Source organism: Canis aureus, chromosome 1, assembly GCF_053574225.1.
Source record: "Canis aureus isolate CA01 chromosome 1, VMU_Caureus_v.1.0, whole genome shotgun sequence".
NCBI classification, from domain to species: Eukaryota; Metazoa; Chordata; class Mammalia; order Carnivora; family Canidae; genus Canis; species Canis aureus.
In genome coordinates, this window is record NC_135611.1 from 22,255,336 (window position 1) to 22,273,503 (window position 18,168).

An 18,168-nucleotide genomic window follows, 5' to 3' on the forward strand; every position below is an offset into this window, starting at 1 on the left:
GGGCATCTAATGCACAGCATAATAATCACAGCTCATAATACTGTTTTATTTACTTGAACGTTGCTAAGAAAGTAGACTTTAAACATTCTCACCATGAAATGGAAAGGGCAATTACATGGCAGGAGCGGGGTACTGTAGAAGTTTATGGTGGTAATCACTTTGTTCTACATAAGCATATCCAGTCAACATCCTGTAAGTCTTAAATTTACACAATATTATATGTCAGCCATATCTCATTAAAATCAGAAAGATAAATAAACAAAACCAAAGGAGACACTCCTTTGGAAATCCCTTTCTCCAACAATCATTACTTAAAAATCAGAAGATATTGCTTAATGATTTAAGTAAAGAAAGCTAAATCATTCATTTAAGTTTTGGTTCATTGGGAATCAATGAGACACCTCTAAATATGACTAACAGACAATTACACAAGAATATGTTGGAGAACAGTCACTTGCTTATTAATTTCCTAGTTGACGGAACACATTAATTTCAAGCACCCGTCACATCATTGCTTTACTGAACCAGTTAACCTTTGTTTCCCACAGCTTCCCATATGGTCTGTGGAATGTTTCCGGGGAGAGACTCCCAGAGAATCAGTCCAAAAGCATGTGGTAGGATCCAAAGGACTGACTCTGCTCCAGTTCTGACCCAGGGCAGAGGCAAATCAGTTTTTCCAAGAGATGAGAATGTCAAAATGCTATACTTTCAACCAGACATCCTTGGTTATTATTCACTTGTTCTTATTCATAGTAAAAAGAAAGGAAAATGCATTACACTGACTTTTTCCTGCTCCGAAACCTCGGTCCACTGACAGTGTAGGGAATGGCACAGGCCGGAGGGTAAACTGCGGGTGGGGGTATCCACACGTGGGAGACGGAAGGATTCCGGGGTACTGGGCACTTTCCAGGGTGGGCACGGGGATGGCACTCACGACAGCTGCAAAAACAAAGACATTGTTGTCATTACTATTATTTATCTTATGTAACCACAGAACAAGCCGAAAAGGAAAGGGCTAAGGTTTCACATCTTCAAACCCATGCATGCTCTTCTTAGTACCGTGTAGGCCCCTTTACTTGCCTCTCTTTCTACAAAGTCTCTTTCTTACTTTAAAAGACAGCTCACTCCTCCAGTGGTTACTATAAGGCATAACCCTGACATTTCAAACTTCCCAGGATTTCAAAGAAAGAAAGAATATATCAAGCCACCATAAAGCCACCTTAAGGCTCCCTGGTTTTTGTTTTGTTTTGTTTTTGCCTTTTTCTTTCTCCAAAGCAAGAACTATGGTGTTAGAAATGTTGGGTTGTTCAGAAACTGGATGTATTGTGTACAGTGGGCTACAGAAATGGGAATTTTCTGTTAATTCTGTGAAAGAATGTGATGCTCTTGAGAGATAGTCTGGAGAGAGAAAAGCAAGGTATAGTCTTAATCGTCATACTTAGGATTTTTATTTAAATGGAAAGAAAATGACTTCCAATAGCAAAACAGTACAGTTTAGTGACACATTAATTTTAATATAACTGAATGTTGTCTGGGAATATTAAACATTTTCAATGATACTGGCTTAAACCCACAATGTATTTCCTAGGTGTATGGAGCATTATTCAATTCTATTATTCAATATCTATTAAATTATGTCACATTATAAAATATTTATTCTAATTGTAGTCTATCTTAACCTACATCATCTTACAAAATGTTTAGTATTGCCTACCTCTTATTAACAAAAAAAAAAATACAATTTAAACTAGCTACTGAAAAAAAAATAAAAAAATTAAAAAAAACTAGCTACTGGAATGAACTTCTGCAGTATATTTCTGTCCATTAGATTAATAATGTCATTTCTATTATATGCATTATTTTTGTTTAATTACATTCTAATACCAATTACCAGAGTTTAACATGAATGGGCATGCACATTTACCAAAGGAAAACCTTTCTTTTTATCATATTCTTCTTACATAAGTAACTTCATCTGCATTGATACAGATTATAGTGCATTATTTTAAATTAGTCAGAAACAACGTATAGATTTAAACATTTTTTTCTAACTTAAAATGTAGATTAATTACATTAAATATACAGCACTTTAAATCAAAAGGGCAGCTTCTAGTAAAATAGATTTGGAAGTTGCATTCTGGAATTTATTTTTCAGTGTATTTACAATACTCCTGGAAATGTAAAGACTTATTTGAATTAAATAATTTTAAAAAGTATTGGTTTCATAGTAAGGACTAGCTCTTTTAAGTAGGGTAAATGATGGGTGTTTTTCATGAATTGAATACAAACTCTAAAGATTTAAATAGAATAAAACATTTAAAAAATTATATTGGTAACAGTGTAAGTGATATTTCAATGCTTCCAATCCTATCATAATATACGGTATTATATAAAGTACCTCTTGGTGGAAAAAAATTGCAGATGCATTTTATAATTACTCTGTAAGTCTTGGTAAAGCTTTTTATAGATGTACCTCTTAAAAATGAGAAAGCAAGTAACTTGAATGAGTAACAAATACTTTTAAAAGACAGGCAGTTTCTAAAATTTTTACTTCCAGCATAATTGGAGGACACTATCAAGCTAATTAAATATTATAAAAAATAACTTCAGATAAGAGTTCACAGTATGATTTTAGCACATAATTTTGGAAGTTCGAATTGAGTGACTGCTATAAAAATCTCATTTTGTAACACTCGCCCACACATATACGCAAACAAAGTTTCTCAGTGTTTAGATAAATAAAACACTGGAATAGAATTTATGCAAAATGTAACATTCATCCACAGATGTATGCAATTACTGTACAGAAAAAGCCTCATTCTTGTCATTAAATGATAAAATTCTAATAAAATCTTATTTTATACACTATTGTGCAGAGGTACTTATTATAATGTTAACTGAATACCAAAGGAAAAAAAAAATCCAGCAGTTAAACATAAACTTATGCTCACATAAGTTTATAATAATAGACAAATAATTTCAGTTTATAAACATATTGTATTACAAAGAAATAAGATACATGATCAATAAAAGATAAAGACAGATGACATTTCTATATTATTCTGTTGGGAAAGTGAACTGTAGGTACTAGTTCAAAGAGAAACGTGTAAATTTTCCTCTATTAAACAGAAGCTTTCTTATGCATTTTGTAAATGGATGATGGTGGATATCAAATTGCTATGGTATTTCTATGCATTTGGATTTATTTATAAGAGTGGTATGCCAAAGATATCATAGCCTTCACGGGTATTTATAACAAACTGTTTTAAATGCTAAATTCAAAATGCTTGAGGTGCTACAAAGCTTTCTAAATTATTTTTTGGGAAGAATTGAATGAAAATTTGATAATAAGTGTTATGTAAAAAAATAAAAAAATAAAAAAAAAATAAGTGTTATGTAGCACAATGTCTTATAAAGATATTTTATAAAGAGTAAATTGTGGATAAACAAACATATGAACAGACTCCAGAAAAAGGAAAAGAAAAGAAGATGACAGGGACAATTGGAAAAAGAATCAGATTCAAGCTAAAAAGATTATAAATTCCTTAAAGAAAGAGGTTATAATTTTGTAGTCTTTGTATCTCTCACACTACAGTGCTAGAGATATTTCATGTTTTTCAAGTGAGTTAATCAGAAGGATTTTCTAGAAGTAATATTTAGAAATCTGTCATTTTAACCCACTGGAGACTCTTTAAGTGGTTTGATGTATCATTTAGTTTCCTGGGGTGTACTGTTACTATAGTAATAATAGTAATAATGATAGACTTGAAAACATTTCTAAGTCAGAGCCATATGATAACATAATGTCTATATTCAGAAAACTTAAACTCTCAATCTCCCAGGCAGTCAATTTAATGATTTTACCCATCTTATTGATCAAATGGGATCAATGCATAGTCTTTAATGTTGATTGCGAAAATTGTGAAGCTGTCTTTGTGTTGACAATTTTTACCCATAAATAAATGTGACAATGATAGTTCCCTTAGATATAGAAGGCACCCACCCTACAAATTGTGCATATTTCTTATCAATGCTATTATTTGAACTTAACCAATATTTTATAATACATTTAGAAAAAGAATTGCCTAAATATCTCCTGGTTGGAGCTGAATAAACTTGAATGGAGAAACATAAAACAATTTGGCAAGTCACAGAATATAAAATCAGAGAACTAAGAGAACCCAAGAGACTACATCTATATTCCAGTTCTAAGTCTTTCATTACTGAAGAAAGAAATTTTCCTTTCTAAGTTTTGCATTTTCACTACTGACCTGGGTACAAACGGCTCGCAAATAAAAAAAGTTCTTTAAAAAATAATAAATCTATTGTATGTTTCTGCATCTCAACAATTCCCATTGTTCCATTCCCTGACATGAAATAGAATAGTCTGTATTCCAAAGCTTTGTTTTTGAAGAATTTTGATACATGATTCATTTCTAAAAGGGCACAGAAGTCTACACCTACTTATAAGACAGTTGTTGAAGAAATAATCATTCTAAAGTAAGTTGGATACAATACTACGTATTAAAATACCTTTTGGTATTTTTCTCCTACATGTCAGTTTTGAGAGCCAGACCCCCACACACACACACACACACTCTCTCTTTCTCTATTTCTTTCTCTCTCACTCACACAACAGCTCAAAGCATTCACTACACCGCTATGTTTATGTAAAACAACTCAGAAACTGATATCATCAAGAATTTTCAATAAATCTCTGCACTGTGGCCAAATATGACAAGAAATCTGCTCTGACACAGCTTGCTGACAATTGAATTTATATCTCACACTGATGCACAAAGATTTTTCAAGTAGAAATTCCCTCACCAAATTACTTAGCTCTTTGAACAGGGCACATTGATATTGGAAAGCTTTTACAACATTCTTAAAAATGTTGGCACTAAATGCAACCTATAGGAAATCTAAAGTTGAGATATCTTTTTTTAAGCTACAATTTTAAGAAATAAAGTCCTCTGTAGGTATCTCAACATGGTACTTGACAAAGTCTAGAGATATGTCAAAGGGGAGCAGAGCAGCAGAAAAATAAAAGCAAAGGTAATATTTTGAAGTGAAAAGAATTTAAGTTAAATGATTTCTCATTCTGCCTCTCCTTATCATGTCTTTTCTGCAATGACCTGTATATCATCTGGACCCTTTGCAAATTTAGTGTCTAATGCCCTTGATACATATTTTTATCTCCTTCACATTTACAGGTGTTCTTCAAGTAGTTGTCATGGAATATCCATGAACTCCACCAAAGTACCCCTTAGGAAAAGTATGAGCATTCACAAATGTGTGTTCTGCAATTATTCTCAACATTGTGGTAATAAGAGCCCAAGCAATGAGGTCAAACCGTCTGGGTTCATGATCTAGCTCTGGCACTTGGTAGTGAGTACATGTTAGAACCAGTATCTGAGATGCCTCTGATTGGGTCCCACTGCATGGTATTCACATCCTTGTGGATTTCCCTGCCACGCTTCACCAGGGTTGGTCTGGTGACCAGTGGAATGCAGCACAAATGCAGAAGAAATTCTACTTCCAAATTCAGGTAACAAAGAAGATATACAAATGGCCAACAGACACATGAAAGAATGCTCAATATCACTTGGCATCAGGGAAATGCGAATCAAAACCACACTGAGATGCCACCTCACATGGGTAAAAATGGCTACAATGAACAATTCAAGAAATAGCAGATGTTGGCAAAGATGTGGAGAAAGGGGAACCCTCTTACATTGTCGGTGAAGTGCAAATCGGTACAGCCGCTCTGGAAAACAGCATTGAGTTTCCTCAAAAAGTTAAAAATAGAACTGCCCCACAACCCAGCAATTTATTATTTATTCAAAGGCTACAAACATAGTGATTCGAAAGGGCAACTTCACAACAGTGTTTATAAGCAGTAGTGTCCACAAACAGTAGCCACAAAAGCCAAAAGTCAGATGTCCATCAATAGATGGACGGACAGAGAAGACACGGTGTATGTAGATACCATGCAATATTACTAAGCCATCGGAAAGAAGGAAATCTCGCCATTTGCAACAACATGCATAGAACTAGAAGGAATCATGCTAAGAAAAATAAGTTAGTCAAAGACAAATACCATATGACTTCACTCCTATGTGGAATTTAAGAAACAAAACAGATGAACATATAGGAAAGGGAAGAAATAATAAAATAATGTAAAAGCAGAGAGGGAGGAAAACCATAAGAGACTCTTAATTACAGGACACAGACAGAGTTGTTGGAGGTGGGAGGGAGATGGGGTAACTGGGTGATGGGTACTAAGGAGGGCCCTGGATATAATGACACTGGGTATTATATGCATATAATGAGCTACTAAATTCTACCTCTGACACTAATAATACAGTATATGTTAATTAAATTGAATTTAAACAGAAAATTTTAAAAAAAAACCAAACTTTGTTCTCTGAATAATGACATTGTTTTATGAAAGTATTCATTAAAATTCATTTTCCGATGTGAAAAAAAAAGACATAAAAGAAAAAGATTGTCCCCTCTCTCTCTCTCTCTCTCTCTCTCTCTCTCTCTTAGATCACTCATCCTGGGGGAAGCCAGGAGTTGTGTCTTGAGGACATGCTGGCAAACCTGTGGGCACAACAGAAGATAATGAGAAAATGAGTGATTGTTGTAGATTGTTACATTTTGGAGGTAATGTGTTATGTGATAATAGATGACTATGCATTAACCCAAATACGTTATTTAAGGTCACTGTTTCTCAGTTTTCTCATTCTAAAGTAGAGATGATAAAAGTACCAACTTTATGGCGTGGCTGTGCGGATTCAAGAGATTATCCACAGAGAAGTATAAAAGAGTGGAGGGTCAGGAGTCAGCTCTTTAAAAATGCCGGTTGTTGTTATCAATCTGCAAAGATCCAACAGATCCTAAGATTGAGCCAAATTTCATGTAAAAGAAATGCTGTTTAAAATACCCCTTTTATAGGTTATATTACCTTAATCGTGGTGCTGGTTTCATGTGTATATGCATATGTCCAAACTTATCAAATCGTGTACAATAAATATGCAGTTTGTAAATATCAATTATACTCCAATAAATCTGCTAAAAATAACCCAAAATTTAGGGGTCCCTGGGTGGTGCAGTCAGTTAAGCATCTGATTCTTGATTTCAGGTCAGGTCATGAACTCAAGGTCATGAGATTGAGCCTAATGTCGGGCTCAGTGTGGAGTCTGCTTAGGATTCTCTCTTTCTCTTTCTCTCTCTTCCATCTGTCCCTCCTCTTCCCTCAATAAATAAATCCCCAAAACCCCAAATTTAGGGGCACCTGGTGGCTCAATGGTTGAGCATCTGCCTTTGGCTTAGGTTGTGATCCCGGGGTCCCCCGGGATCGAGTCCCACGTCGGGCTCCCTGTATGGAGCCTGCTTCTCCCTCTGCCTGTGTCTCTGCCTCTCTCTGTGTGTCTCTCATGAATAAATAAATAAAATCTTAAAAAAAAAGAACCCACAAAGTTTAAGATATGACCACTTAAAAGATAAACCAAATATTTCATCAAGATGCTGAAAATTATGGCCATAGCAAAAAATGTAATTAGTTCTATAAAAAGCCAAAACATCCTGTTTTACATTCAAGTAAAGAGTTTAATACATGAAGAAGAGGTAACTAAATGATAGTTTTTTTTTTTTTAATGATTTTATTTATTTATTTGAAAGAAAGCACATGAGCAGGGGAGGAACAGAAGGAGAGGGAGAAGCAGACTCCCCTCTGAGCAGGGAGCCTGATGCCGGGCTTGACCCCAGGACCCTGGGGTCATGACCTGAGCCAAAGGCAGATGCTTAACCCACTAAGCCACCCAGGTGCCCCCAAATGGTAGGTTTTAACTCAAATTTGAACCTGAGGGAAATATGACCCTAAAGTTTTTGAGATTAGATAGGACAATTCTTCCTGTGGCAGAGGAAAATAACTGGAATTATGATAATAAAACAAAATCTAGGTTCAGACTTTCATTGGGTCCTTATGAGCTAAGGGAAAGCCTCATTTATTTTGGCTTAGCCAGATCGAAAATGAGGTTTGATGTGGAGGTGACCGGACCAGGGTCTGCCGTAGGGTGACTATGGAGATGTCCTGAGATCAAACAGAGTCCACTGTGAGCCGCCTACAGCCTGGCTCACGTCTATCTGACCTTTCCCAACTGAAATTTTCTCAAATAAGAAATGGCTCTGGAGTCTGGAAATCTGAAATAGTACACAGTTGAGTGTACGTTTTGACACCATGAGTCTCAGACAAGACGAGACCACAGGAAAGGGAGCCTCTGATCTGGGTCCAAAGGAATCCTCTGAGAGGAGCTTGAGGCACCACACTGCTCCCTTTTCTGCAGACAGCGACTTTCTCGAGACATTAAGAGAACATCTGCCTTGGTCTTTTACAAGTGACCCCGGACTGCCCGACGAAAGCCTTACTCAGACGAGAAAGGTCCTGGAATGAAAGATGGTGTAGTCTGTTGTAGAAATTTCTAAGACAGCAGGAATTAAAGAAGAATTGGGTGACACAAATCTTAAAAAGTAAAGGATTCTTATTTTTCATATTGTTCTAGGAAAACTTTCCAAAAACTATGTTTGTGTTCCTTTTGTACTCCATCATCCAAAATTCTCTACCTTTACCAATTCATCGGAAATACTCTTGATTATTACAGTATCTCTGAGAAGCCATTTTTGCCTTGCAAAATCCTCCCTAATAACACAATTGTGTGGCCCCCAGAGGTACCTTTTTGAGCTTAACAGCCATATCTTGACCTTGTCTGCATAATGCTATTGACCTGCTGATTTTGATAATCCACTAGAATTACCAATCAATTAATTTTATTTAACATATCATTTGCTTATGGAACTACCAGGAAACAACCTCTGGGTTTTCATTCTCATTCATCAACAACTCTTATACAAAGCCATTTACACAGCCCTGTGGGAGCTAAGAGGTACATAAAAAATACTGCCTCCTGCAGAAACTCATGGTAAGAAGAGGAATGAGGTATGCCATTCAAGACTCAAAGAACAAAAACTGATCTCAATAATGTAATGATCAAATTATTATTTGGAGTCACATACATATTAGACAATGACATCATTTCTAATGGGAATTTAAATGAGCTTTTAACTTTCTCTTTCTTTGCCACTGCCCCCCGCAATTCTGAATAGTTGAGAATTAGTATGTGTTGGTGTTTACGATGGTACTAGAACAGCAGTTTGCATTCATTACTCCTAAAAAAAGCACTCTTGGTGAGCTGTGGGCATTCACAGGGGCTGTAGGGGGATGGAATGAAGGCCAGTTCTAGAACCTGTAAAGCTGGGGACCAGTCTTAGGATACTGGTTCCTTATACCATGAATGCAAGGTTCACACAAGGATTCTTTTTTTTTTTTTTTTAAGATGTTATTTATTTATTTGACAGAGCAAGCCAGAGAGAGAGCAGGAGCAGAGGGGAGGGGCAGAGGCAGAAGCAGATTCCCCACCAAGCAGGAAGCCTGATGAGGTGCTTGATCCCAGGACCCTGGGGTCATGACCTGAGCCAAAGGCAGGCACTTAACTTACTGAGCCACCCAAGCACCCATCACACAAGGATTCTGACTTAGAATCAAATGTCTCAGAAGTGAGACTTATTCTCATATCTGGGTACAAGATGGCCTTCTGGTAGTAGAGCACCTCTATCCAACGGAACTCTAGTTTTTAAAATCTGCTTAAAAAAAAAAAATAAAAATAAATAAATAAATAAATAAATAAATAAATAAATAAATAAAATCTGCTTTTTCTCATGCAGCTTTATTTCACTTCTCGATATCTTCTCCAACCCACTGTTTGAGTTCTGCAATCAAGTGACTAAAGCAGATGGTGGGAATGGGGGAAAAAAGAGTTGGCTTTCAAAGGAAATGTTCTAGAAAGCCCCAAACCAGTGGTCATAAGCAGTTCCTAAGCTATCACAAAAGCAAAACTGTATGACTTCCTTTGCCTCACTTTTTCTACTAAATGCTTTGGGCTACTTTTCTGAGACCTCTTTTTTCCTTTAAAAGCTGATGTTATTTATGTTCCCCCTCCACCCCTCAAAGAGGTACAGGGAAACAGAAAAAAAAAAAAAAAAAGGAAATTCAAGAGAATTCTGCTAACGAACTCTCGTACATTAAATTATCAGAATTTTCTAACTAATGCGATCTTGAGAGTCATCTGCTTCAATCTATATCCCTCCCAGTTCTGATTCCTGTCCTCTCCTCCTGCATTTTCCAGTTGAAAACACAGGCTGAAAATGAAAAGGGGATCCAAGGTCAAACAGATACTTATGTTCCATCAAGTAATAAAATAACTAGAAATATAAGTCAATCTACATCTTTCCAGGATTGCTCTCAGCCAAAGAAGTTGCTCATCCAAGATTACACCAGCCTCTTTTGGGAACAACTCTGAAGGAAGATCCTGCACCAGGACAAGCTGTAGGGTCAGCTGAAGCCCCCTTTGCACCAACAGTTTGATCTCTCCCTCTTCCAAGCCCTGCATCCCTTACCCTCACAGGTGTTATTCCAGAAAGCATTTGCTAATAAATTGCCTGTATTCAAAACTCTGTGTTGGTGTCTGATTCCTGGAAACCCAGCATCTGACTCTTACATACAAATTCAGGAAAGTTATACTTGATGCTTCTGATTTCTTATAAGTAATTTCATTTTTAGTATAATTCTTTGGCCATTGTAAAAATAGTCAGCCTTTGCCTCCATTTTACAACAAAGCACACTGGATCAGAAAATCAAAATACCTGGGTTCTCCTGCCTGTGCTCTGAGCTGGTCTGTTTCTCAAAAGCATTAGCTTACTTAGCTGTGAAATGTGTTCAGGGGTGAGGAGCAACATATGCCACATAATGTTTTCAACCTATAAGTTCACAAATCTTAGACAAATAAACAGATTTTGCACTCCAATGAAATTAAATACATTTCCCCATGGATTTTAAGAACGAAGAAGCACTTCAGATAGTCTATATTTGATCTTCTAATTTACATTTTATAGAGCATGATGAGAAATGTCAAGGAAGAGAGGAAAAATAGTCTTACAAAACTAATGATTCTTAAGTGGAACAGCAAACATCTTCATACACGTGACTAGAAATCAGCATGGTGCTATGATGGGGTTTATACAAGACTCAATAGATAAGACTTGATAAATCTAAATAACTGCAAGTGGGGCCATCAGAAAATCTATCTACTGTTCTACATGAAAGCATTGCTCTGCCAAGATACAGGTCTACAATTTGTTCAGCAGAGCCATCTAAGGCATATCAAGCACGTCAGTTGCAAAGAGCTTATTTTATTTATCAGAAAGCTTAAGAATTTATTTCAAAATCAACTTTGATTACATGTTGAAATCATTTTCTTTCTTTAGATAGTTTTACCAACACAGAGCCTGGAGATGACAAAGAATATAATATGACAAAGTTAATTCAAAAGATATATTTTCTATCAACTCTTCATTTCTTATTGAAATTTTATTTAAGTGTAACACACATATTGAAAACTAGAATATTCGAAGAAGTGCTCAGTGAAATGCTTTGTAACCATCATCCAGGGCATGAAATAGGACATTATCAGAACTTGCCCCCATGGTCTTTTCTGGCCACTAATTGCCTCCCATCTAGAGTAACCTCATTCAGAATTCTAACCCCCTAGACTATTTTGCCTGCTTTTAAATTTTACGTAAGTTGAATGACACAGATGTGTTAGGTTTCTGTCTTAACAATCTTTTATCTCTGAGATCCTCCCTATCGTTTGTGGCATTTTAGTTCCTACATTTTCATTACTGCATGGCTTTCCACCGTGTGAATATGTTACAATGTAATGAAGATCTGATATGAGGAGCACTATTGCCACACGCATTCTTGTATGTGTCTTTTACTGGACGTATTGTACATTTCTGCTGGGTATATACCCAAGAGCAAAATAGGTATAAGGATGGGATTGCTGGGTCAGAGCATCCTTATGTAAAAATATTTAACTGTTTAAAATAATGTACCTGCAACATATAATAATTTTTAAAATAACAGCGAAATTAATTGCTGGTCATCTGAGGGCCCCCATTCCTGTAGAGTTAGACACTCACTACAAAGGACTGTTAGGATTGTTGTTTTAGGCAATAAAAAAGAGCAACTCAGAGCTCCAGGTGACAACATAAGGCAGCACAAAGTGATCGCCAGATCAAGCACAGGTTTGGTACGAGTCAGGCACCTTCAGGCTGGTGTGGCCAGAGATGAGCACGGGTTTGGGGTTCATACTCTCAGAACCTTAGTCTTAATGTTTGTAGATTGGAGATGCTACTGTCAAAAAAATATTTTTAAAGAAAGGACATAAATAATACAAGGCATGCAAGGCATCTTTGTCCTTGGAAAAACTGTATATCATAGAAGTTAAGAGGTTGCCTAGGTGTGTCCTAAGAGTAAGTCAAGTCAGTAAGCTGTGTGAGTTTTTGTTTGCTATCTGTAAAGATCGAGATAATCTCACCACATAATAATATTATGAGGATTTAATGAAATAGTAATTAGCAAAGTATTTAGCAAATGGATATAATATTCAGAAATTCTCCATATTTGTTAGATTTCATTTCATTTTTCTTTCTTTCTAAGCTCATTATTTCTTTTCCTAGTTAATGAAAACAATTTTAACTGTCCTTAATATGCCATTAAATCTGATTAGGAGTTATTTTAACCATAACTGATTTTTTTTTTAAGAAGTCCCATACTGGTATATTACAAATACAAGGCATTCTTATAATGCATTTGCTTATTCATTCAGTCATTTGACAGATATTTAGCAAGCACCAATTTTGTGCTAGTATTGAGCCATACAATGTATGAATGTGAAGATGAATTGGATACATTCCCTCCCCTTCATGAAGTAATTCACAACCTGTTAGAAGAGGAAAGGCTTGGTCTAGAATACCTAAGCATATGAGGTAGTACTATGTGTAATTAATGCCACAAATGTAGTAGAGAGAAATGCTATTCAAACATGAGAAAGGAAGCCATCATTTCTGGATACAAGATTCAGAAAAGAAAGAATTCATTAGAGCGTAACTTTGAAATTGATGCATACAACTTTGTTAGGCAGAGATAGCCACTGAGTGATTCCAAAAGGAGAGATAAGTCCAGAGGGAAAAACAAAGAAAGGGCAATGTATAGTTATGGACTGGCAATTAGTCTAGCCTGGCAGGAGTCTTGGATATATCTCTATATCTCATCTATCTATCTATCATCTATCTATCTATTCATCTATCTATCATCATCATCATCTATCTACTTATCTATCATCTATCTATCTATCTATCTATCTATCCATCATCTATTCATCCATCCATCTATCCATCCATCCACCTAAGCATAAGAATAGGAAACTAGAAATGTAGTCTCAGATGTAAGATGCTCAGTGGTTTTTAGTTGTTTTTTTCTTGGTAAACAGTGGGGAGCCTTTGGAGAAATTTATGGAACAAATGCGATATTAAGTTGTTTTCGGAAGACATCTGATAAGCAGGATGCGTGGGAGTCTGGAAGATGCTAGAAGGGACTAAGACTCATTATGAAGCTATTTTGACAGTTCAGGTGTGAGGTAGAAGAATAAATAGAATAGAATAAAGAAGAAATAGAGAAATAGAATAAAGAAATAGAATAAAGAAGAAAATTAAAATATGACTCTAGGGAATAGGAAGGTGGCCAGGCATTGAAAAGATATTTTGGAAGAAAAATCATATCAATAAGATATGGGATTTATTGGATAAAGAAGTTATACATAGAATGCAAATCCACAGATGATTTTTTAAAAAGATTATATTTATTTATTCATGAGAGACACACACAGAGAGAGAGAGAGGCAGAGACACGGGCAGAGGAAGAAGCAGGCTCCATGCAGGGAGCCCGATGTGGGACTCAATCCTGGGACTCTAGGACCACACCCTGGGCTCAAGGTGGTGCTAAACTGCTGAGCCAGCCGGCCTGCCCAGATGATTTTTTTTTTTTTTAATTTGAGTAGAGTTGACACATGAAGGACAATGATTTTTAAGAAGAAAACTCTAGAAGATAGGTCCAGATAGAAATAACTTTGTTACAAGAGGAAAGTAGCTGAAGGGGAAAAGAGAGGCAGCTCCGTGTGTAGTAAAAAGAATGAGAGAAGGACAGTGTCTTCACAAAGTACCACAGCAGGGAGCTGAGTGATTAGGGTCTCAGAACTCTGAAACCAGACGTTCTGAGTCCAAATTTTGGTTCTGCTACTTAGTTGTGGGATGACTAAAACCTAGGTATTTAAACTCCCTAAGCCTCAGTTCTCTTATTAGTGAAATAGGAATACTAATTATATCTAACCCATGAGTTGAACAGTTGGAATTCATCATAAATGCCATAAGAGTTTTATACTTAGTAGAGTAAAACTGAGAGCTGTATTAGAACATGGAGGGAATGTGACATATAGTAAAGCAGAAAGAAGCAACCATTAATTCACCTAAGTTGTCTCCATTGGAGCTTATCAATTGCATCAGGCTCTGTTCTGAGCATTGAGGATATGAGATGATCAAAGAGGCAAAATCTTTACCCTCATAGAAATTACAATATGAGAAACATAATAAATAAACACAGAGATGCAAGCAGGATGGCCATGCACATTAATAAAGAAAAATGGAACAGAATAGAGGAGAGAGTGACCAAAAGTGCTGTGTTAGACAATGGTTATGGAAGAACTGTGATGGTAGCCACTGAACACAGACTTGAATGAAATTAAGAAAAAGGCATGTAAATATCTATGAAAAGAAATTCCAGGGAAAGGGAACAGCAAGTGAAAGTCCTTGACTTTGAATGTGTGTTATTCACATGCATTAGAGGAAGGCTATCAGGCTGAAACGGATAAGAGTAATTGCAGGAGATGGAATGAGGGACATGCCCAGAGGCTTTATCACCTGGGGCCTTGTAGGACAAGGAAAATAAGGAAAATCATGGATTTCATTCTACATGTGATGGGAAGTCAAGAGGAGTAACATGATCTAATTCACACGTTGAAAGGCTGTTCTGTAGATAACTTACCATAGGGGAAAGAGCCAAAGAAAAGAGACTAGTTACAAGCTTAGAGCTATAGTTTATATTCTGAAACAGCTGGTGGTGGCCATAGCTTAGGACAGAGCAGTAGAGATGGGAAGGAGTGGCTGGATTTTCAACCAACAGGTATTATTAGCAAGAACTATAGGATTGATGAAAGACTAAATTTGGGATGTAATGAAATTTGGATAAAAGATCATGAAACTAGAGTTTTGAAAAGAGTGGATGAACTGTGGTGCCACTTATTGAAATGGGGAAAACAGTAGGAGGGTCAAGTTTGGAGGTGGGGAAAGGGAATAATGAGAAGCAGGATTTCCATTCTGAACATAGCTGACTTGTCTCTTACACAGCCATATGGAGAAATGGAGTCAATGGTTGATATTAATGTTGATATGGATTCTGAGAAGAGATTAAGTTAGAGATAAAATTTGAGATTTATCAACATTTAGATGAAAAAAAAATTAATTGGCATTAAGTTCTTCGGAACCAAATGACATCATCAAAACAGCAAGGTAGGCAGAAGAGAAAAGCTTGAAGACTGAGCCTTTGGGGCACTCTCTGACTCAGAGATTGGGAGGAAGGGGAGGAATAAGTAAAAGGTATTGAGAAAGAGCAGCCAGTAGGATAGGATGAAAACCAGGAACATTCAGTATGCCGTAAATCAAGTGAAAAAAGTGTTTTAGTTAAAAAAAAAAAAAAAGTGAGAAGCTATGTCAAATTTTGCTAAGCATCTGAAAATTGATGACTTATTTTGGCAATGTGGAGATTATCGATCACCTTACAACCGTGGTTTCAGTGGAGCGAAACTGTGAAATATCATTCAAACTAATAAGGAAGATTACAAAGATTACAAAAAGGAAAAAGTGAGTATAACACATTTTTTTTTTATTATTATTTTTTTTTTTTGTATAACACATTTTAAAAGAGCTTTTCAGGAAGGGAGAGGGATAAGCTTTAGTTGGAGGGGAAAGTGGTCCAATGAGAGTGTTTGGAAACAACGGTTGTGATAGAATGCTTGTATGCCCATTAGAGTATCTATGAAGAGAGAAAATGGATGATGCAGGCCAGGGAAGGGATAATTACAAGGGTCCCCAAGTGGATGAGAAAGGATGACAACAGAGGAAAGAGCTGGCTTCAGATATGAGCACAAACACATCAAATAGATTTGATGGAAGAGTAAGGATGCCATTTCTCAGTGTTTCTCTCTTCTTGGTAATATAATAGATATAAGACATTCATTTAAAAAACTGAAACAATGAATAACTAGAGAAATGAGTAGCATTTCCAGAAACATGGCTGCTTGTTTGCCTTAGATTTGTGGTCATTAAGGCTCACCAAGCAAGTCATGTGTTTTTTTTCCAGATAAAACCAGCTGTTAGGGTACATGGTAAGAACTGGTAGTGGAGCTAATATAATCAGGCTTGGAGCTAATATAATTAAGGCTCACCAAGCAAGTCATGTGTTTTTTTCAAGATAAAACTAGCTGTTAGGGTACATGGTAAGAACTGGTAGTGGAGCTAATATAATCAGGGTTGAGGTTTTCTTTTTCTTTCTTTCTCTCTCTCTCTTTTCCTTCCTTCCTTCCTTCCTTCCTTCCTTCCTTCCTTCCTTCCTTCCTTCCTTCCTTCTTTCTTTCTTTCTTTCTTTCTTTCTTTCTTTCTTTCTTTCTTTCTTTCTTTCGTACAATGGGAAAGGAAGACCAGGGGAGATGAGAGTGTTTGCAAGGGACTGAGATGATAAATGACTCTGAATTCTCAGTTGAGTTTGGAGGACATGAGGCAAATGAGGGACAGTGGGAAGGTAGCAGAGTTAATGGATTGGAGGTCTTGGTGGGATTGACGAATTGTTAGCAAGGAGGCAATAGAATAGGTGAGCAGGAAAGAAACAAAGTCATAGAAAAAGGGATGATAGGAACTGAGGTTTGAGGGGTTACAGTGATTGCTTTAGTGGGTGACACAGTGTGAATTGATGAATTGAGGTGGGAAGGAGCCAATATCATTGCAGGTACCATAAAGGAACTAAACAGTCTAAGGCACTGGATGAATTACCTGCATGGATATTATAATTGCCAAGATTAATCATAGAGGTAATTGGAAAGGAAGTGACCCCAGGTGTGCTAATATCTTCAGTTAATGTGGGAATATGACAGCAACCTTTGACAAGAAGAGGGTAGTAAGTGGATATCTGTGAACACTTGCTTCAAGGGTGCTAGATTATTTAAATCTGGAAATTGGACTATTAAAAAAGCACACATAAGAAAGCTATGAAGATGTGATCATTAGACTGAGACCAATAAGAGTGACAGAAGTTTCAGCTCTTCAATTCATATTTTTTATGATTCCTTAACTATGTAGCTATCTGTCTTGCAACAGACAGTCCACTGGACTGCATACAACAAATACAATAAGTAGAAATCTGACTTCAAACTATAAATGATATAGTTTTAGCCATTTTTCATTTTGTTCAGTTACCCAGAAAGTACAGAGAAAACTCTAAATATTTTTGCTAATTTGATACAGAAAAGATGAAAACAGAAAACATTTCATGTCTTCACTGTGGTACCAATCTTTACCCACCAGGATTGTTGGACTGGGCATCCATAGGAATCATAAGCTTGGCCCGAGTGGCTCTACGTGCAGCCAGTGACCTTTCCAGAGTGGACATGGAACTCCCTGCTTCTTCAGTGTCTTGACCTAGGAGAAGAACAATACTCCTGAGAGACACGTCTTCATTGACGCAATACTTGACATACTTTCTAGCTAGGCATGCCGGTGCCTCTTTCTCTTTATTGATATTTTAAATAATTATATCTATTTTTTATTACCCAATCAATATAGTCTCATTGCACAAACTCTAATATGATAAAACTTACCATAACCTGGTTATTCAGAAAGAACCATTATGTATATTTTGTTCTTTGGCAAAGTTTGTCTATGTGTGATATGTAAAAGTGAGAAGGTATATATTAACATACATATTTTGTACTAAAGTGACATTTTCCCACACATACTCTTTTGTTACCTTCTTGGGCAAATAATATGAACATATTTCTCTGTCAAGTCAGTTTTATAATTTTCATTTCTTTATTTAAAAACAGT

At 36.3% G+C, this 18,168-nt stretch overlaps 1 protein-coding gene across 7 annotated transcripts in view; it reads right to left on the reverse strand.

The window, feature by feature from the left end:
* Window positions 1-18,168, reverse strand: part of DCC (DCC netrin 1 receptor) — a 1,086,625-nt gene that overhangs the window by 43,338 nt on the left and 1,025,119 nt on the right. For all 7 annotated transcript variants that reach the window (XM_077892657.1, XM_077892647.1, XM_077892640.1 and 4 more), the window contains 2 exons: window positions 17,647-17,763; window positions 784-939 (listed from right to left, as the gene is read on the reverse strand). In XM_077892657.1, coding sequence (XP_077748783.1) covers window positions 784-939; window positions 17,647-17,763 — 273 coding nt within the window. The remainder of the gene's footprint in view (window positions 1-783; window positions 940-17,646; window positions 17,764-18,168) is intronic.